The sequence below is a fragment of the Schistocerca americana genome, chromosome 7 (assembly GCF_021461395.2).
Source record: "Schistocerca americana isolate TAMUIC-IGC-003095 chromosome 7, iqSchAmer2.1, whole genome shotgun sequence".
Classification (NCBI taxonomy): domain Eukaryota; kingdom Metazoa; phylum Arthropoda; class Insecta; order Orthoptera; family Acrididae; genus Schistocerca; species Schistocerca americana.
The window spans coordinates 615,764,743-615,785,462 of record NC_060125.1 but is presented as its reverse complement, the minus strand read 5'-3'; the positions used below and the strand labels follow the sequence as shown (position 1 = coordinate 615,785,462).

Here is a 20,720-nt window from a genome sequence, read left to right as displayed (position 1 = left end):
GCTGCAAAATACTGACACGTATTCTTTACAGACGAATGGAAAAACTAGTAGAAGCCGACCTCGGGGAAGATCAGTTTGGATTCCGTAGAAATACTGGAACACGTGAGGCAATACTGACCTTACGACTTAACTTAGAAGAAAGATTAAGGAAAGGCAAACCTACGTTTCTAGCATTTGTAGACTTAGAGAAAGCTTTTGACAATGTTGACTGGATTACTCTCTTTCAAATTGTATAGGTCGCAGGGGTAAAATACAGGGAGCGAAAGGCTATTTACAATTTGTACAGAAACCAGATGGCAGTTATGAGAGTCGAGGGACATGAAAGGGAAGCAGTGGTTGGGAAGGGAGTAAGACAGGGTTGTAGCCTCTCCCCGATGTTATTCAATCTGTATATTGAGCAAGCAGTAAAGGAAACAAAAGAAAAATTCGGAGTAGGTATTAAAATCCATGGAGAATAAATAAAAACTTTGAGGTTCGCCGATGACATTGTAATTCTGTCAGAGACAGCAAAGGACTTGGAAGAGCAGTTGTACGGAATGGATGGTGTCTTGAAGGGAGGATATAAGATTAACATCAACAAAAGCAAAACGAGGACAATGGAATGTAGTCGAATTAAGTCGGGTGATGTTGAGGGTATTAGATTACGAAATGAGACACTTAAAGTAGTAAAGGAGTTTTGCTATTTGGGGAGCAAAATAACTGATGATGGTCGAAATAGAGAGGATATAAAATGTAGACTGGCAATGGCAAGGAAATCGTTTCTGAAGAAGAGAAATTTGTTAACATCGAGTATAGATTTAAGTGTCAGGAAGTCATTTCTGAATGTATTTGTATGGAGTGTAGCCATGAATGGAAGTGAAACATGGACGGTAAATAGTTTGGACAAGAAGAGAATAGAAGCTTTCGAAATTTGGTGCTACAGAAGAATGCTGAAGATTAGATGGGTAGATCACATAACTAATGAGGAAGTATTGAATAGGATTGGGGAGAAGAGAAGTTTGTGGCACAACTTGACTAGAAGAAGGGATCAGTTGGTAGGACATGTTCTGAGGCATCAAGGGATCACCAATTTAGTATTGGAGGGCAGCGTGGAGGGTAAAAATCGTAGGGGGAGACCAAGAGATGAATACACTAAGCAGATTCAGAAGGATGTAGGTTGCAGTAGGTACTGGGATATGAAGAAGCTTGCACAGGATAGAGTAGCATGGAGAGCTGCATCAAACCAGTCTCAGGACTGAAGACCACAACAACAACAACAGGCTGCGTTATAAATTATGTGACATTGTTGCGGAATTTGAGTATGCTCGTAGCGGAAAACATATTTTTGGCTGGTCACACTGTCAGAATGAGTTCCACAACTTTTCTTCAGTTAAGAAAGTATTCTGTATGGGATGCATATCGTTGCGAAGAATAGGCTTATGTTGGTTACGTGGAAGCCACAAACTGTGAGTTAAGCATGAGTTGACAAATTCTATAAACCGTTCAGGTAGCATTTCAGCTTATTTGACTTTTTCTATAGCCGTTGCTTCGTACTGTACACTGTGAAACAGATGACCTCTCGGGCTCATTACCTTTGTTGTTTCACCAGATATCTCAATTTCCTTTTTGCGTTGTGGAGTCGCGCCAACGATTACTGCTCATTGCGTGTTTCTTCATATGAAGCCCAGTGTCAAAGCATCTGTTTTTTTTCCAGTTACAAACAAAATTACTTTTAAAACTGTTTTGCATGCTCAGTAGATACAGAGTCAAACAGTAGTCGCTTAAGATATTCGGTTAGCGCCATGAACAGTATGTCCCCCGAAGGAGTCCCTGGTTTCAAAATCAAATATCTCGAAAACTAAGATCGATAGAAGAGTGGAACTGAAGTTATGTTCATTGTGGAAGCTTTAAGAATTTCATACAGAAGTTTCAAAATAGTTCGAAAAGCTGCTACCACACAGCGCTGTACACTGTGCAGCTCGTGTAGTACCAAAGCTAGCAATCAAATTCGTCCTCTGCCAGCTGTCTTTCCAGACCACTACAGTCTTTTCGAAATGTCCACCCTTCAAGTACACAGGATGTGCAGACGAACAACGAAAGTTGACATCACATCCTGCAGTGTCTGAACGGAACTGAATTCAGATGCCACAGAAATGCCAGGTTCAATCTCCTGCTGGGTTAGTTCTTGTAGACAGCATCTCTTAGTGGGGACAACGAAATGTAGTCACAAGGTGTTAGATCGGGGGAATATGGAGGCCAGTCTGTCCGTGCGACAGTAAATGTGCAGTAATCCAGAAAAGAGTCTCTGTTGCCCAAGTATTCACCAAGAAAGCAAAACACGTGTTCTGTGTGATGTGGTATGGCTCCATCTTAGGTGAACCACTCGTCCCCTAATGGATCCTCCAACGCTGTGTGGCAACAAACTGTTACAAAATTGCAACGTAACGTTCACCGGTAGTCGCTTCTCGCATAAAAAAATGAAGAAAAGGACCAATAACGCCTCTTATGCATAGTGCAGCCCACATAGTAATCTTTGGAGGATACAGTGGTCTCGCTTTACACTAGACACCAAAACGGCCAGTTTTGTTTATTCACGACTCCGTTCAAATGGATGCGTGCTTCATCTCAGAACGAAATGTGGATAGCATCAAATCCTTCAGTACAAATCATTCCGAGAATCTATTTCGAAAAGTCAGCCCTATACCTGACAGGTTGATATAGCCTGGTGGCCTGGGATTTTGAATATAAAGATATGTAGGCTCCGTCTCAGCATTTTGTGCGTTCTGTAAAGCATCATATTAGTCTTTGCTGCAATTCTTCTGACGGATTTCTTTGGATTTTGCTAAATAGTTCCAGAGACGTTTTCAGGAGTAACATTCCCCATTGGATCATCAGTCGTCACTCCGTTACTCCGTTGGAATTTGACTAAGAGCTTGGAAGTAGGTTCCACATCGAGTCATTTTAGAGCATTACATCGTGTTCGAAAAGTTCGCCTTGTCGCCATAGGACTGTGTTCTAAAAAAATGTTCAAATGTGTGTGAAATCGTATGGGACTTAACTACGAAGGTCACCAGTCCCTAAGTTTACACACTACCTAACCTAAATTATCCTAAGGACAAACACACGCACCCATGCTCGAGGGAGGACTCCAACCTCCGGCGGGACCAGTCGCACAGTCCATGACTGCAGCGCCTGAGACCGCTCGGCTAATCCGGCGCGGCATGTGTTCTAAAATGTAGTATGTCAGTACCAGAAAAAAGTTAAAAATACGTTGGTTAATGGAATACCTTGTTTTCACCTCTTTCTTCGGTACGTTAATCTGCGTTCTCGTTTCAACGGTGGAACTGATCGCTCTGAGATGCTGAGAACTATGTACAGACACTACGTATTGCGATTACAGTGCCCTCTGTCAGCAATTTTCCAAACTATTTCCAATCTTCTTTATAACTTCTGTCTAAAATTCTTACGGCTTTCACAACAAACATACCGTTTGTTGCACTCGTCTATCGGTCTTACTTTTTGAGATATTTAATTTTGAAATCAGGGGCTCCTTCACTAGAGACCTTGTAGGGACAGGGAGAGGAATACTGGTGGAAAGACTAGTGCTCCAGTAGCCACTCGGCAGCGCTGCTGCTTGGCAGTTGCAGTGTTGTCACAGGCCGGGGCGACAGGTGACACGCAGTAAATCGAGCAACGAAGACGTGGCGAACAAAGTTTTTACTGTGCTCTACTGGCTCTCTGTTAATACACATCTCTAAACCGAATGTCGCTATAGACAATTATCACTGTAACGCGAAATAAACCGGTACTTTCCGTTGCCAATGGGCATTGCATGAAAGACATTATGAGCAGTATTTGATTGGACTGACTGTAGCTGCACGTTGCAAAAGCGAAGTTACATATATGTGCCAAAACACCTGACAAGGGAACCTCCCCATCGCACCCCCCTCAGATTTAGTTATAAGTTGGCACAGTGGATAGGCCTTGAAAAACTGAACACAGATAAATTGAGAAAACAGGAAGAAGTTGTGTGGAACTGTGAAAAAATAAGCAAAATATACAAAATGAGTAGTTTGTGGCAACATAGGCAACATCAAGGACACTAAGAACGCAGGAGTGCCGTGGTCTTGTGGTAACGTGAGCAACTGCGGAACGAAAGGTCCTTGGTTCAAATCTTACATCGAGTGAAAACTTTAATTTTTTATTTTCAGTGTATGTGACAAAACTCTTACGTTTTCATCATTTTTTTGGGGGTGATTATCACATCCACAAGAAAACCTAAATCGGGCAAGGTAGAAGAATCCTTTTACCCATTCGCCAAGTGCACAAGTTAGGTGGGTCAACAACATATTCCTGTCATGTGACGCACATGCGGTCACCAGTGTCGCATATAATATATCAGATGTGTTTTCCTGTGGAGGAATCGGTTGACCTATGACCTTGCGATCAAATGTTTTCGGTTCCGATTGGAGAGGCACGTCCTTTCGCCTACTAATCGCACGGTTTTGCAATGCGGTCGCAAAACACAGACACTAAACTTATTACAGTGAACAGAGACGTCAATGAACGAACGGACAGATAATAACTATGCATAAATAAAAAAAGTAAAACTTTCACTCGTGGGAAGACTTGAACGAAGGACCTCTTCTTTTGCAGCTGCTCACGCTACCACGGGACCACGGCGCTACTGAGCTCAAGTTTTCCTTGATGTTGCTTATGTGGCCCATCGACTATTCAGTTTGTATATTTTGCTTATTTTTTCACAGTTCCACACAACTTCTTCCTGTTTTCTCAATTGATCTGTGTTCAGTTTATCAAGGCCTATCCACTGTGCCAACTTATAACTAAATCCGAGGGGGGTGCGATGGGGAGGATCCCTTGTGAGAAAACGCTTATGACTACTCTTAGGAGGGACACAGTGTGTAAACTGACCGGCGGAAACAAAAGGTAGCCACTGCTCGCTTTGAAGCTCAGAAAATGGTCCAGGACTGGTACTAACTGCTGCTAGGTGGTGACAAGTGTTAGACTAGTCATTTCTGACCTGCCAGTGTCAACCAGTGCGTCCATAGTGTGTCGATGATGATGTGTACGCAAATCGCACTGCGGCACAATCTCTAAATTAAGCGTTCAAGAGACACTGCAGAGTATTCTGAAGAAGGGAGAAGAGTGTGCAAATTTTTTTGCCGCACACCGTGACTCCCCAAGTAAAACAACGACGCGAGAACACTGCCGTGACTTGACTGAAATTCACAACGCAGACAATTCTTATCTGGAAAAAAATTATCGCGCGTGACGAGACTTGGCGTTTTCAATGTGAACATTCCACAAAATGACGAAGTGCACACATTAACGTCGAGGGTCAAAGCTTTTTCAAGATAACCGACGTCGAAAGCAATGTAATGTGTGTGTTGAACAACATCCCACAGGACTTTTCTGACAGTTTAACGTAGTTGGTTCTTTGAATTTTCTGTGTGCTGAAAATGGTGAGGGGAAGTGCTGTATAATACATGAAGCATTAAAACCAATATTTTAGCTTTTTTTATTAATGCAGTTTCGAAACAAATAGCGCTGACGGAGTGTGACACATGACGTTGCGAAGACTGTGCCTACGTCGAGCAAGCCACATACTGTGACACACACACTACTGAGCCCATGGACTGGGTATTTGTGTTGTCGTCATGATTCCCTCATCATTCCATCGTGACAGTGGCTAGATTGGACTGTGCAAAGCTTGGACTGCGTGAAAATTGGGACTTTGTGCAGGCGCTGATGACCGCACAATTGAGCGCTGCACAAACCAGCCATCATCATAATCATCATCATCAACATTCTACTGACAAATTAAATAAGCGCTACAGTTTGCATTTCAGGTTATGTGACGCTCCTCCCTAGGTGTTGCTTAATGTCGCACATAGTAAAGCACAAATACAGTATAAGCAGAACTGGTACCATGTTGGTCATTGTGAGATTTGTAAGACACGCTAAGAAAAACTCGTAAGAGTGAGTGACTAGCAGTGATACCAACTTCCTTCAGCTGTGAATTTTACTGTGGCTTGCGGAGTATGTATGTAGATGGAGACGGCGCACAAAACGCGGGAATTTATGAGCTATAGAAATCAGTATGGTGTGATGACACGGCAGTTTATGCATTCTTACCTGTTGCTGAAATGGGCGAAGTCAGCCACCAGGATTCTATTGATGAGTCTCACGTCCTTCATCATGAGGCACGGCGTGAGCATCATGTGGAATCCTCCGTAGGGCACGTCGCCGAGCTGTTGGTAAATCCTGTGGAAAAAGGCGGGCATCGCCTCTTGGGCGAAGAGCATGCGGCGGGCGTTGCCGAATAACAGCTCTCCTCTGACGTACGCCACGCCGAGTCTCTTCCAGTGGTTTTTTACCGACGAGAGGTACGCGTACAGGAGAACAATGGCGACGGTCGATATCGAGAGGGTAAACCACAAACTGACAGACCACCACATGGCTGACGAGAGCCAAAGCTTCACAACAGAGGACCACGGACTTCAGTAGCAACGGCTTCCAGACAGCAGATGTAAAGAGTCCGAGGTACACTTGATGTCTCACGAGACACTTGTCAATGTAGCCACTAGCGCGTACACTGAAGTCACTTCGTCACAGTCGGGAGGTCATTGGTACTACTGTGCGTCACAGGTGCTGCCGAAACACTGGAGTCTGTGAGGTCGTATAAGCAGCCAGCCGACCGCCAGCAAGTTGTGCACGGTTCGCCGCCACTCGTCTCCTGCGGCATAACAGACGAGGGGGACCACCTGAGCCCGCGTGCGATCTGCCCGTTTGCTAGGCAAACACTGGCGACTGGCGCTACGCGTTGGTCCGCCGTGCGCAGATAACTCACGCAGCCTTGGAATTACGCAACGGACTGCTCGGGGCGCTTGATAGGCGAGATTAACGGCGAGCTCACTGTTTAGTGCGTTCCATCCCGAACACTGGGTTCACGCCGCTCATCACCATGGTCTGTCCTGTGGATAACTATTGGAACCAAATCCGCTTCAACCCGCGTACTGTAGGCAAACCTGGATCTCACTCAACATATTTTTACACGCCTGCCGCGCGGGGTAGCCCCGCGGTCTCAGGCGTCTTGTCACGGCCGTGCGGCTGCCCCCGTCGGAGGTTCGACTCCTCCCTCGGGGATTGATGTATGTGTTGTCCACAGCGTAAGTTAGATTAAGCAGTGTGTAAGCTTAGGGACCGATGACCTAAGCATTTTGGTCCCATAAGATCCTACCACAAATTTGCAATTTTTACACGCCTATCACCGAACCCAGACCACACACACTTTGCTCTAACACCAAGCTGAAGTTTCCTTGAGGCGTCATGATGCGTTCTGTCAACCTACATCTTCTTTTAGTCAAGTTCCGTCCGAAATTACTTCTCTTCCTGATTCGATTCAGAACCTAGTCTTTAACTACACTCCTGGAAATTGAAATAAGAACACCGTGAATTCATTGTCCCAGGAAGGGGAAACTTTATTGACACATTCCTGGGGTCAGATACATCACATGATCACACTGACAGAACCACAGGCACATAGACACAGGCAACAGAGCATGCACAATGTCGGCACTAGTACAGTGTATATCCACCTTTCGCAGCAATGCAGGCTGCTATTCTCCCATGGAGACGATCGTAGAGATGCTGGATGTAGTCCTGTGGAACGGCTTGCCATGCCATTTCCACCTGGCGCCTCAGTTGGACCAGCGTTCGTGCTGGACGTGCAGACCGCGTGAGACGACGCTTCATCCAGTCCCAAACATGCTCAATGGCGGACAGATCCGGAGATCTTGCTGGCCAGAGTAGTTGACTTACACCTTCTAGAGCACGTTGGGTGGCACGGGATACATGCGGACGTGCATTGTCCTGTTGGAACAGCAAGTTCCCTTGCCGGTCTAGGAATGGTAGAACGATGGGTTCGATGACGGTTTGGATGTACCGTGCACTATTCAGTGTCCCCTCGAAGATCACCAGTGGTGTACGGCCAGTGTAGGAGATCGCTCCCCACACCATGAGGCCGGGTGTTGGCCCTGTGTGCCTCGGTCGTATGCAGTCCTGATTGTGGCGCTCACCTGCACGGCGCCAAACACGCATACGACCATCATTGGCACCAAGGCAGAAGCGACTCTCATCGCTGAAGACGACACGTCTCCATTCGTCCCTCCATTCACGCCTGTCGCGACACCACTGGAGGCGGGCTGCACGATGTTGGGGCGTGAGCGGAAGACGGCCTAACGGTGTGCGGGACCGTAGCCCAGCTTCATGGAGACGGTTACGAATGGTCCTCGCCGATGCCCCAGGAGCAACAGTGTCCCTAATTTGCTGGGAAGTGGCGGTGCGGTCCCCTACGGCACTGCGTAGGATCCTACGGTCTTGGCGTGCATCCGTGCGTAGCTGCGGTCCGGTCCCAGGTCGACGGGCACGTGCACCTTCCGCCGACCACTGGCGACAACATCGATGTACTGTGGAGACCTCACGCCCCACGTGTTGAGCAATTCGGCGGTACGTCCACCCGGCCTCCCTCATGCCCACTATACGCCCTCGCTCAAAGTCCGTCAACTGCACATACGGTTCACGTCCACGCTGTCGCGGCATGCTACCAGTGTTAAAGACTGCGATGGAGCTCCGTATGCCACGGCAAACTGGCTGACACTGACGGCGGCGGTGCACAAATGCTGCGCAGCTAGCGCCATTCGACGGCCAACACCGCGGTTCCTGGTGTGTCCGCTGTGCCGTGCGTGTGATCATTGCTTGTACAGCCCTCTCGCAGTGTCCGGAGCAAGTATGGTGGGTCTGAGACACCGGTGTCAATGTGTTCTTTTTTCCATTTCCAGGAGTGTATATTATCTTCACCTCTAATTTTTACCCAGCACTGTACTCATTCCATTCAACAAATCCTGTGATTCTACTTCACTTGCACTGAGGACAGAAATGCCATCATCGAATGTTATCATTGGTATCCTTTCACCTTGAATTTTAATTCTCCTCTTGACTATTACTATTATTTCCGTCAATCCTTCGTCGATGTATGGATGGAACAGTAGAGGCGAAAGTCTACGATCCTCTCACATGCCCTTCTTTATCCGAGCACATCGTTCTTGCTCTTCCTCTCCTGTTGTTCTCGCTTGGTGCTTAGTTAATTTTCTTTATATTGTCCTCCTGACTCCATTTTATCGATTATATTATCCCCCCTCATAGATGCCTTCAGTGTACTCTTTCCACCTATTTGCTGTCACTTTTGCATTTAAAAAATGAAACATTAAACAGTTGACTAACAATTCCTGCTCCAAAGAAGTCTAGAAATTCGACATTATGCTTCCAACATTCACAGGTATAATTTGGACATAGAGTAACCACGTACGTCACCATACACGGATGAGCCACGTATCGTACCTAGAGCTTGCGGCGAGATTGAGTAACGTTCGGTGCACAGCAGACAAGATAGGGGTAGTAAATGGGAAAAGCCGGAATCTTGAGCGAGGCTGACAAAGTGCAGATTCTTACGGTCCACGAGCATGTCGGTATTGGCGAAGCTAATGGTGTAGGCACAAGTGTTTCGGAGCACACAGTTCCGAGCAGATTGTTAACATCCGCGGCAGACAACCCAGACGTCTTGCCACGTAAACAAGGGCGCACGTTAATATGGAAATGAAACGGGGTCCAGGATAGAGAGTTCGTGAATATGCTGTACAAAGTAGTAATTCAGTAAAGTTGTGGAGGTGACGTAGGAATAAATGACATTACACTGGACAGACATACTGATTTTGAAGGGCAGGAAGAACCTGAACCTTAAGATGGCTGTTCAGTACACGAGGATCATCTTGAGAATAACAGGAAGAGTCCGGTCGAAGTGAGTACGAACAGTCTCCACCAAAACAGACGAGGCCCAGTGTAGTACAAGGTACTGATGACAGCGTACTAGAGAACATTCATGAAGACTATTACAACCGTGGCGTCAGTTCCTATAGCAAACTAATGAGGCACTGTACATAAAACCGCAGATTAATTCGAAATCATGTGTCTCGCAAAAGGCGAGCATGACATTGTTTCAAACAGGCTGTCGCAATCATATACGATAAAATACCATGTAACATCATAATCTGACAGAGCAAGTCATGTGGCTCTAAATTTCACTATTGGCTTCTGCAAATTTTGGCACTAGAAGCGTTTAAAATGGTTGGACATTTACAGTCATTTCTCTGCACAAAATGTACGCCTATGTAGCAATATGCTTGACGAATGACAGATTATGAAATTGACATATGCAAATCATCATTTGATAATGTAATTGTTGTGAATTTTGGTACTGGACTCCTTGAATGCGAAAGTGATTTTGAACGTAAGAGCGTGGCTTTCGTGAGGCGTGTGGACATTGGTCTCTTTCACTTTGTTTTAACCAATTCATCGAAATCCTACATCAGCGCTATAAGGAATAATATAAGCACTACCTAGTGTGTAGATCCTGTTTGTTTTGCGCTAGTATAATTACTTTAAGCAAGGGTTGTTTGAAAATCTAGTGATACACTGACGTCATTCAGTTACGTTTCCCTCGTATCGTCTTAATACACTCCTGGAAATGGAAAAAAGAACACATTGACACCGGTGTGTCAAACCCACCATACTTGCTCCGGACACTGCGAGAGGGCTGTACAAGCAATGATCAAACGCACGGCACAGCGGACACACCAGGAACCGCGGTGTTGGCCGTCGAATGGCGCTAGCTGCGCAGCATTTGTGCACCGCCGCCGTCAGTGTCAGCCAGTTTGCCGTGGCATACGGAGCTCCATCGCTGTCTTTAACGCTGGTAGCATGCCGCGACAGCGTGGACGTGAACCGTATGTGGAGTTGACGGACTTTGAGCGAGGGCGTATAGTGGGCATGCGGGAGGCCGGGTGGACGTACCGCCGAGTTGCTCAACACGTGGGGCGTGAGGTCTCCACAGTACATCGATGTTGTCGCCAGTGGTCGGCGGAAGGTGCACGTGCCCGTCGACCTGGGACCGGACCGCAGCGACGCACGGATGCAGGCCAAGACCGTAGGATCCTACACAGTGCCGTAGGGGACCGCACCGCCACTTCCCAGCAAATTAGGGACACTGTTGCTCCTGGGGTATCGGCGAGGACCATTCGCAACCGTCTCCATGAAGCTGGGCTACGGTCCCGCACATCGTTAGGCCGTCTTCCGCTCACGCCCCAACATCGTGCAGCCCGCCTCCAGTGGTGTCGCGACGGGCGTGAATGGAGGGACGAATGGAGACGTGTCGTCTTCAGCGATGAGAGTCGCTTCTGCCTTGGTGCCAATGATGGTCGTATGCATGTTTGGCGCCGTGCAGGTGAGCGCCACAATCAGGACTGCATACGACCGAGGCACACAGGGCCAACACCCGGCATCATGGTGTGGGGAGCGATCTCCTACACTGGCCGTACACCACTGGTGATCGTCGAGGGGACACTGAATAGTGCACGGTACATCCAAACCGTCATCGAACCCATCGTTCTACCATTCCTAGACCGGCAAGGGAACTTGCTGTTCCAACAGGACAATGCACGTCCGCAAGTATCCCGTGCCACCCAACGTGCCCTAGAAGGTGTAAGTCAACTACCCTGGCCAGCAAGATCTCCGGATCTGTCCCCCATTGAGCATGTTTGGGACTGGATGAAGCGTCGTCTCACGCGGTCTGCACGTCCAGCACGAACGCTGGTCCAACTGAGGCGCCAGGTGGAAATGGCATGGCAAGCCGTTCCACAGGACTACATCCAGCATCTCTACGATCGTCTCCATGGGAGAATAGCAGCCTGCATTGCTGCGAAAGGTGGATCTACACTGTACTAGTGCCGACATTGTGCATGCTCTGTTGCCTGTGTCTATGTGCCTGTAGTTCTGTCAGTGTGATCATGTGATGTATCTGACCCCAGGAATGTGTCAATAAAGTTTCCTCTTCCTGGGACAATGAATTCACGGTGTTCTTATTTCAATTTCCAGGAGTGTATTATCATACTTTGTTTCTCTGTATTAAAATGTCACTTGTGATAGAATACAACATTTTGAATGGAAATCATACAGACCGCTGTTTCTTTTTATGATCCAGTGTTATTCTAATCATAGTTTCATGCAGTTCCGAGCGCTCGTGGTCAAATGTGTCCCTTAGGCGAGGGCAGCTGTAGAACACCAGAGCAATTGAAACTACTGGGGAAACCAATTCTCGGTTTATCTTGTCGCTTTAAATTCAGGTAGTATCTCAGTCTTTCGGTGACTCAGGGGGATAAATCTGACTGTCGTGAAAATGGTGAGCCTCCCATATTTACTTGCGAAGGATGGTAACTGATCGGCTAAACTACTTAATGAAATCACGGACATGACGAAAGCTGACGCAGTGCTCTCTGGACTTAGATAAACGTTCATATCAGGAACTGCATGCTGCGTGTATTATCTTCCAGTGGTACTTCGTTCTTTTCATGTTTGTCGCTCAAACGATTACACGTATTCGACGCTCCTATTCGAAGTTTCCTGGGCCTTCATGAATAACCTGATGCCATGATTAGATGCTACATAACTCTAATGGTGGGTACTTATGAAGAATATATTTATAATGTATTCATGACTTCTGTGTACCTGTCACGCAACATGCTGGAGGATGCAAGAATCTTTTTGGCATACGGGCAACACGGAACAGAACAACGAAACGGGTTGTTTACTGTTGCCTCCTTGAAGCTTTTAGCAGTGATTGCTTCCAGGTACATTGATTGTACTACACCAGTCTTATTACTTTAAATTGTTTTCCATGGACACTGCAGATGACATTTGTTGTTGCTCTGGTCTTCAGTCCTGAGGCTGGTTTGATGCAGCTCTCCATGCTACCCTATCCTGTTCAAGTTTCTTCATCTCCCAGTACCTACTGCATCCTACATCCTTCTGAATCTGCCTAGTGTATTCATCTCTTGGTCTCCCTCTACGATTTTTACCCTCCACGCTGCCTTCCAATGCTAAATTTGTGATACCTTGATGCCTCCTACCAACCAGTCCCTTCTTCTCTTCAAGTTGTGCCACAAATTTTTCTTCTCTCCAGTTTTGTTCAATACCTCCTTATTATTTATGTGATCTACTCATCTAATCTTCAGCATTCTTCTGTAGCACCACATTTCGAAAGCTACTATTCTCTCCCTGTCCGAATTATTTATCATGTTTCACTTCCATACATGGCTACTCTCCATAGGAATACTTTCAGAAACGACTTCCTGACACTTAAATCTATACTCGATGTTAACAAATTTCTCTTCTTCAGAAACGCTTTCCTTGCCATTGCCAGTCTACATTTTATATCTTCTCTACTTCGACCATCATCAGTCATTTTGCTCCCCAAATAGCAAAACTCCTTCACTACATTAAGTATCTCATTTCCTAATCTAATTCCCTCAGTATCACCCACCTTTATTCGACTACATTCCATTATCCTCGTTTTGCTTTTGTTGATGTTCATCTTATATCTTCCTTTCAAGTCTCTGTCCATTCCGTTCAACTGCTCTTCCAAGTCCTTTGCAGTCCCTGACAGAATTACAATGTTATCGGTGAACCTCAAAGTTTTTATTTCTTCTCCATGGATTTTAATACCTACTCCGAATTTTTCTTTTGTTTCCTGGTTGCTCAATATACAGATTGAATAACATCGGGGAGAGGATACAACCTTGTCTCACTCCCTTTCCAACCACTGCTTCCCTTTCATGTCATGTCCCTCGACTCTTATAACTGCCATCTGGTTTCTGTACAAATTGTAAATAGCCTTTCGCTCCCTGTATTTTACCCCTGCCACCTTCAGAATTTGAAAGAGAGTATTGCAGTCAACATTGTCAAAAGCGATCTCTAAGTCTACAAATGCTAGAAACGTAGGTTTGCCTTTCCTTCATATTTCGTCTAAGATAAGTCGTAAGGTCAGTATTGCCTCACGCGTTCCAATATTTCTACGGAATCCATACTGATCATTCCCGAGGTCGGCTTCTACCAGTTTTTCCATTCGTCTGTAAAGAATTCGTGCTAGTATTTTGCACCTGTGACTTACTAAACTGTTAGTTCGGTAATTCTCACATCTGTCAACACCTGCTTTCTCTGGGATTGGAATTATTACATTCTTCTTATAGTCTGAGGGAATTTCGCCTGTCTCATTCATCTTGCTCACCAGATGGTAGAGTTATGTCAGGACTGGCTCTCCCAAGGCTATCAGTAGTTCTAATGGAATGTTGTCTACTCCTGGGGCTTTGTTTCGACTTAGGGCTTTCAGTGCTCTGTCAAACTCTTCACGCAGTATCGTATCTCCCATTTCATCTTCATCTACATTCTCTTCCATTTCCATAATATTGCCCTCAAGTACATCGCCCTTGTATAGACCCTCTATATACTCCTTCCACCTTTCTGCTTTCTCTTCTTTGCTTAGAACTGGGTTTCCATCTGAGCTCTTGATATTCATACAAGTGGTTCTCTTTTCTCCAAAGGTCTCCTTAATTTTCCTGTCATCAGTATGTGTCTTACCACTAGTGAGATAAGCCTCTACATCCTTACATTTGCCCTCTAGCCATCCCTGCTTAGCCATTTTGCATTTCCTGTCGATCTTATTTTTGAGACGTTTGTATTCCTTTCCACCTGCTTCAGTAACTGCATTTTTATATCTTCTCCTTTCATTAATTAAATTCAATATTTCTTCTGTTACCCAAGGAGTTCTACTAGCCATCGTCCTTTTACCTACTTGATCCTCTGCTGCCTTCACTACTTCATCCCTCAGAGCTTCCCATTCTTCTTCTACTATACTTCTTTCCCCCATTACTGTCAATTATTCCCTTGTGCTCTCCCTGAAACTCTGTACAACCTCTGGTTTAGTCAGTTTATCCAGGTCCCATCTCCTTAAATTCCCACCTTTTTGCAGTTTCTTCAGTTTTAATCTACAGGTCATAACCAATAGATTGTGGTCAGAGTCCACATCTGCCCCTGGAAATGTCTTACAACTTAAAACCTGGTTCCTAAATCTCTGTCTTACCATTGTGTAATCTATCTGATATCTTTTAGTATCTCCGGGATTCTTCCATGTATACAACCTTCTTTTGGAAATGGAAAAGAATGTAGATGAAGATGACATTTAGCAAAGCAAATTTATGTACCTCCTGATCGGTTCAAGTTGCACAGTCGTTACGCTAGGTATTATAATAGACTGGTACGCTTGCACCTTCAACCGAGAGCGGATTATACGTTTGTCGAAAACCCCTTCTCGTAAGAGAACGGAATCTGTGTTAGTAAATTGGAGGCGATGCTGTATATATCACAATGTTGCGTGTACCAACATGTGACTGCCGAGGTGGGAGGAATACTATACTCAAAACTCTACAGTAATTTTCCATTGTTGACAAAAGAAGTGACTTGGCCAGACAGACAGATGGTTATACGATTTTTTATTTTTATTTTTTTGTATTAAGGGGCAGAGCTGGATAAATAATAATTTAATCTTAACAAATCACTCGACAACAGTGTGTTACTTTTACATTGAACTCTTCCTGAAATACACTCTAAGACCAGAAAGACGACAGACCACGAAGGAATTATCCGAATAGTATGGAGAGCAGCGGCTGCGATGTACAGGGTGTTTAGGAAGGGACTTTACAATTTTAGAAATTCATATAAATTTAATGAAAGAATAAATAGAGTTGGGTTTAGCGTTATTTTGTAGGGAAACACGACAAGTTTTTTTTCTATATTAAACTAAAGATGCAGTACTTGGTTTCAGTGGATTATCTTGCACTCATCCTATCGGATGTCAATTTCTTCCCAAACTCGCTGTAGCATTGCAAGTGTAGCTTGCTCAGTGGCGGCGTAAATTCTGGCTCTATCTTCAGGTAGAGAAGCCGGCACAGGAGGTACCAACACGATCTCGTTGATGAATCCGCATTTAAAATAATCGAGTGGTGTCAGGTCTGGGGAACGTCGGGGCTATGCAATTGGCGCATCACAGCCAATCCCTTGACCTGGAAAGCGGTCACTGAGAAAATCCCGGTCGTCAGCCAGGTAGTGGGGTGGTGCACTATCTTACACGAGGTAAACATTTCGTTCATGATCATCCTCATCGATCTGTGGTATCAAAAATTGTTGTAACATATGTAGATACACTACCCCATTGATGGTTCTCTCACGGACGACTTAATGGTTTCCCATGTCTTACCGAGCACCCTGTTGCTCCAAAACATTTAAGCCACACGTAAACTGTAGGCCTACTAGGAGGATCTTTAGCGTACTTGGTGCGGAAAATTAGGCTGAACTGTTGTCGCCGACTTCGATTCTTGAAACCAAAACACACAGCTAGCACGCTGAGGTCTAGTGAAGGCAGCCATCTTTAACGCAACTGCCGCTAGCGCTCGTGTCGGTGTGATTCGGCACTAGAGAACTACACGAGACAAAATTTGATGTATTTCCGTACAAATTGACACAACAATCACCTCTGTAGGTACTATGAATTAATTTATATGAATTATCAAAGTTATAAAATTCCTTTTGGAAACATCCTTTATATATACAGGCAAACAAATGAGTACTGTGATGTCGTCACTCATATGACCACACCGCCGCTTGAGAGATCGATCCGCCGAATACGATTCTCTCCATAAACGGAACAGAACAGCTATGCTAGCCAAAGAGTACACAGCCAGTCGCAGGCTACTTAATGTGTAGCAGGAGTGTAGTGCAGCTGTGCCAGTCTACAGTTCGTAGCTGCGCTCAGTGTTCAGCCAGTGCCGATGTTTGATACCATTTGCAGCTCAGTCATTGCTCCCAGCAAGTCTTTGTAGCCCAGTTCCAAGTAAGTCTTCAAATTCACCGGATTCGACATTCAAGACTGCGAGAGATTAATTCGTCACTGCAAGATTTGTGACTTGTAAATTATCTCATTCTACAGACGCTTAGTCTAGTCGCGTGTTCTATAACTGTCAAGTAACAGATCATGGACTACAACACAGTTAAGTAATAAATACTTTTTTATTTTGTACTCCTGGTAATTAATTGGGTTTTCCGGTTGTAGCTACCAAGCAGTATGGGCATAGTAGAAACCACATTTCAACCTGCTTGGCTACCTCATGTTGATGGACTCGGTTATGGTGGAACATCGAGAGCCATCAAGTACAATTTCAGAAAAAAAATGGATGTCTTTTTCAAGAAACTAGTTTCACAAATTGAGCAAAATAATGCTTTGGTCTACCTCTGGCCCTTATGCAAGCAGTCATTTGGCTTGGCATTTATTGACAGATTTGTAGGATGCTCTCCTGAGAGATATCATGGCAAATTATGTCCAATTGGGGCTTTAGATAGTCAAAGCCCCAACTGGTTTGACGGCCTTGCCCATAATACTCAAAACTTTCTCAATAGGAAAGAGGTCCGGCGACCTTGCAGGTCAAGTTAGGGCGTGCCAAGTACAAAGACAATCTGTAGAAGCTCTCGTCTTGCGGAGGCAGGAACTGTCTTGCTGAAATGTCTGGAGCCGCCTCGTACAGCGGTGGGATACCAACCTGGCTGTAGCCCGCCATACGGCGCGACAAACAGAGGTGATGGTCTGAGGTGCCATTTCTTTTCATAGCAGACCTCCTTTGCTTGTTATCTGTGGCACACTTGCGGCACAGCGGTACGTCGACGATATTCTACGCCCTGTTTTGTTGGTCTTCATGGCAAGCCATCCTGGACTTACATTTCAGCATGACCGACCGCACACAGAAAGATTTCTGCAGCTTATCTTCGTGCTTGCCACTCTGTCCCCAACCGAGAACTGTTGCAGTATTATGGGTTGGGTCCTGCCACCATTTCCGGATTTTGTCGATTTAATACACCAATTGAATAAAATTTGACACGATATCCCTTAGATGGACATCCCACTCTATCAATAAATGCCAAGTCGAATAACTGCTTGTATAAGGGCCAGACGTGGGCCAATGCGTTATAGACTTACTGAATTTGTGAAACTCTGTCCCTTGAATAAATCGTCCAATTTTTCTGAAAACGTGATTGGCTCTGAGCACTATGGGACTTAACTTCTGAGGTCATCAGTCCCCTAGAACTACCTAAACCTAACTAACCTAAGAACATCACAGACATCCATGCCCGAGGCAGGATTCGAACGTGCGACCGTAGCGATCGCCCGGTTCCAGACTGTAGCGCCTAGAACCACTAGGCCACTCCGGCCGGCGAAATCGTGATTCTTTTTCTTTTTGCATCTACATCACGTGTACCAATTCTCGCGTAAGAAAAGTGGAATTTTTCTTAATTTAGTGTTTAATTTTTGAGACAAGCTCCTTTGCCTTCTCAAATGTCGTAACTTTTGGGTTAATGAGAGTTTCGTGAATTTCCCTGGAACGACGTGACTAGCAACAAGTACCTCACACCCTACCCTGCACCCACTCACGTCACAGCCCTCAATCTGTCTTGGCAATTACAACTCATGCCGGCTGATAGTTGGGTTTCTGCGCCGTTGCGCGACAAAACCGAGACATTTATTTTGGAGAGCGCCTCTCGGTGACATTATGACCAGGCGTCGTATCGGTTTTAATTCGGTGCGAGTATCTGCGGAATGCCAGATTTAGCTCGGCTCGGCTCGCCTCGCCGATGTATCGACCACGTGGTTCCGGCTTACTGAACACCGTCCTATCGGAAATTTAACAAAGCGAGGGGAAAAATGCGGACACGCCGCCGACCGCGAATCAGGCAACCGTATCGGTCCATACTCGAAAACTACGTCATGTAAACACGAGGGAAAAAAAGTACTCAAAGCGTAAAATTACCAATAAATTAACCGTTTCGAGAAACATCCGGAGGAAGAGGAGCAATAAACCGTTGTGTTAGCAAATGAGTTGTTCGTGTTGTTACCCGATAATTCCTGTAGACACGTTTTCATCGGTTGTTGCTATTGTCTTCAGTATGGATGCTGTTTACAACAGCTCTGCAAACCGTTCCCTATACCCATAACAACTACTATCAATACACTTTTGGATCAAAAACACTGTATCCAAACAGACCCTCCCCCATGCACAATTTACCACTCATCCCCCACTTTAAGCTGCTTTCCAATATGATTTAATATATTACGAAAAACTACAGCTGGCAATAGTGCAAGGCGTGAGACAACATTTGTGATGAGAACTGCATTCAAACTGTGAGAATGTAGCCGGCCGCGGTGGTCTAGCGGTTCTGGCGCTGCAGTCCGGAACCGTGGGACTGCTACGGTCGCAGGTTCGAATCCTGCCTCGGGCATGGGTGTGTGTGATGTCCTTAGGTTAGTTAGGTTTAAGTAGTTCTAAGTTCTAGGGGACTTATGACCTAAGATGTTGAGTCCCATAGTGCTCAGAGCCATTTGAACCATTTTTTTGTGAGAATGTACTTACTGAAATACTGTCAAATTAATGGTAAGGTTGCTTTAACTTGAAAGCGCATTAAGATCTTTTTAACCACAGCGAAGTGGATTGTATTAGCATGAAGACCATGATCTTCCTTTAGCATTGTCACAAACAATGAAAACTGCCTGTGACAAAAAATTTTTGAGTTACATGACATTTACCCTTTCTGCTTTTCTTATAAAATAACTTTAAATGAACCCAGAGAGTGAAGAATACTTATTAAAACTCTGAAAACATGATCCATAGCCGGCCGCTGTGGCCGAGCGCTTCTAGGCGCTCCAGTCCGGAACTGCGCTGCTGCTACGGTCGCAGGTTCGGATCCTGCCTCGGTCATGGATGTGTGTGATATCCTTAGGTTCGTTAGGTTTAAGTACGTGTAAGCCTAGGGGACTGATGACCTCAGATGTTTAAGGCCCACAGTACTTAGAGCCGTTTGAACTATGATCGATAACATTGCAATCGATACCAAAGTGTAGCTATTAATGATCTGAATGCAATCTTTACACCACAACAATTCGCAGGTAGCAGAATTCCTTTACGGTCTACTTCATGAGTACGAAGTTTGATATTAAGTTTCTCGCTACACCCATTTTGACTACTCCTCTTTACTTCTGTCTTTTTCCAGTTTACTTTGAATCCGTTGTCTATCCATTAATCACTGGACAGTTCATTTCATTCTACAGGTCCCGCAACTCTTCGCCCTTTTCACTCAGGGTAGCAATGGTATTGACGAATGTTAACATTAATATCTTTTCACCCTGAACTTCAGTCTCATTCTTGAATCTACCTTTCATTTTCCCAGTAACAAATACTCTCTCTGCTCATGATGCACAGTTTGAATAAATAAGATAGTACCTTACGGTATTGATACTGCTCAGTGAAAATCAGTTAGAAAATTAATGACTCCAGGACAACTGTTTCTAAGATTAGTTTACATGAGACAACCTGAAACGAAATTTATAATGAACCAAATGCTAGCATAAAGTTTAATATGTTCCATGATATATTATCATTATTATTTGAAAATAGCTTTACACATAACCTAACCAGGAAGTACATTAAACAACCTTGTAAGAAAACGTGGATCACTACAGGGATTAATGTATCTTGTGAAAGGCAAAAATAAATGTATATATTGACAAGAAGAAGTAGAGTTTGTTCATTACTTGCACTGCTAAAACTACTCAAAATACTAAGAAAAGTTATTAAACAATCAAGGACGATGCACATTTGTGTCAGAAATCAATAATTCCGACGACACACTTAAGGCTATATGGAACGTAGTGAAACGAAAGAGGGGTTAGCCAG

General features: G+C 44.9%; 1 protein-coding gene across 1 annotated transcript in view; it reads right to left on the bottom strand.

The window, feature by feature from the left end:
* The window catches only part of LOC124621913 (probable cytochrome P450 6a13), a 99,378-nt gene extending 92,580 nt beyond the window's left edge, over window positions 1-6,798 (bottom strand). Inside the window, exon 1 of the mRNA XM_047147418.1 lies at window positions 6,136-6,798. Within this exon, the coding sequence (XP_047003374.1) occupies window positions 6,136-6,458 (323 nt within the window). The 5' untranslated portion in view covers window positions 6,459-6,798. The remainder of the gene's footprint in view (window positions 1-6,135) is intronic.
* Between the last annotated feature and the right edge of the window lie 13,922 nt (window positions 6,799-20,720).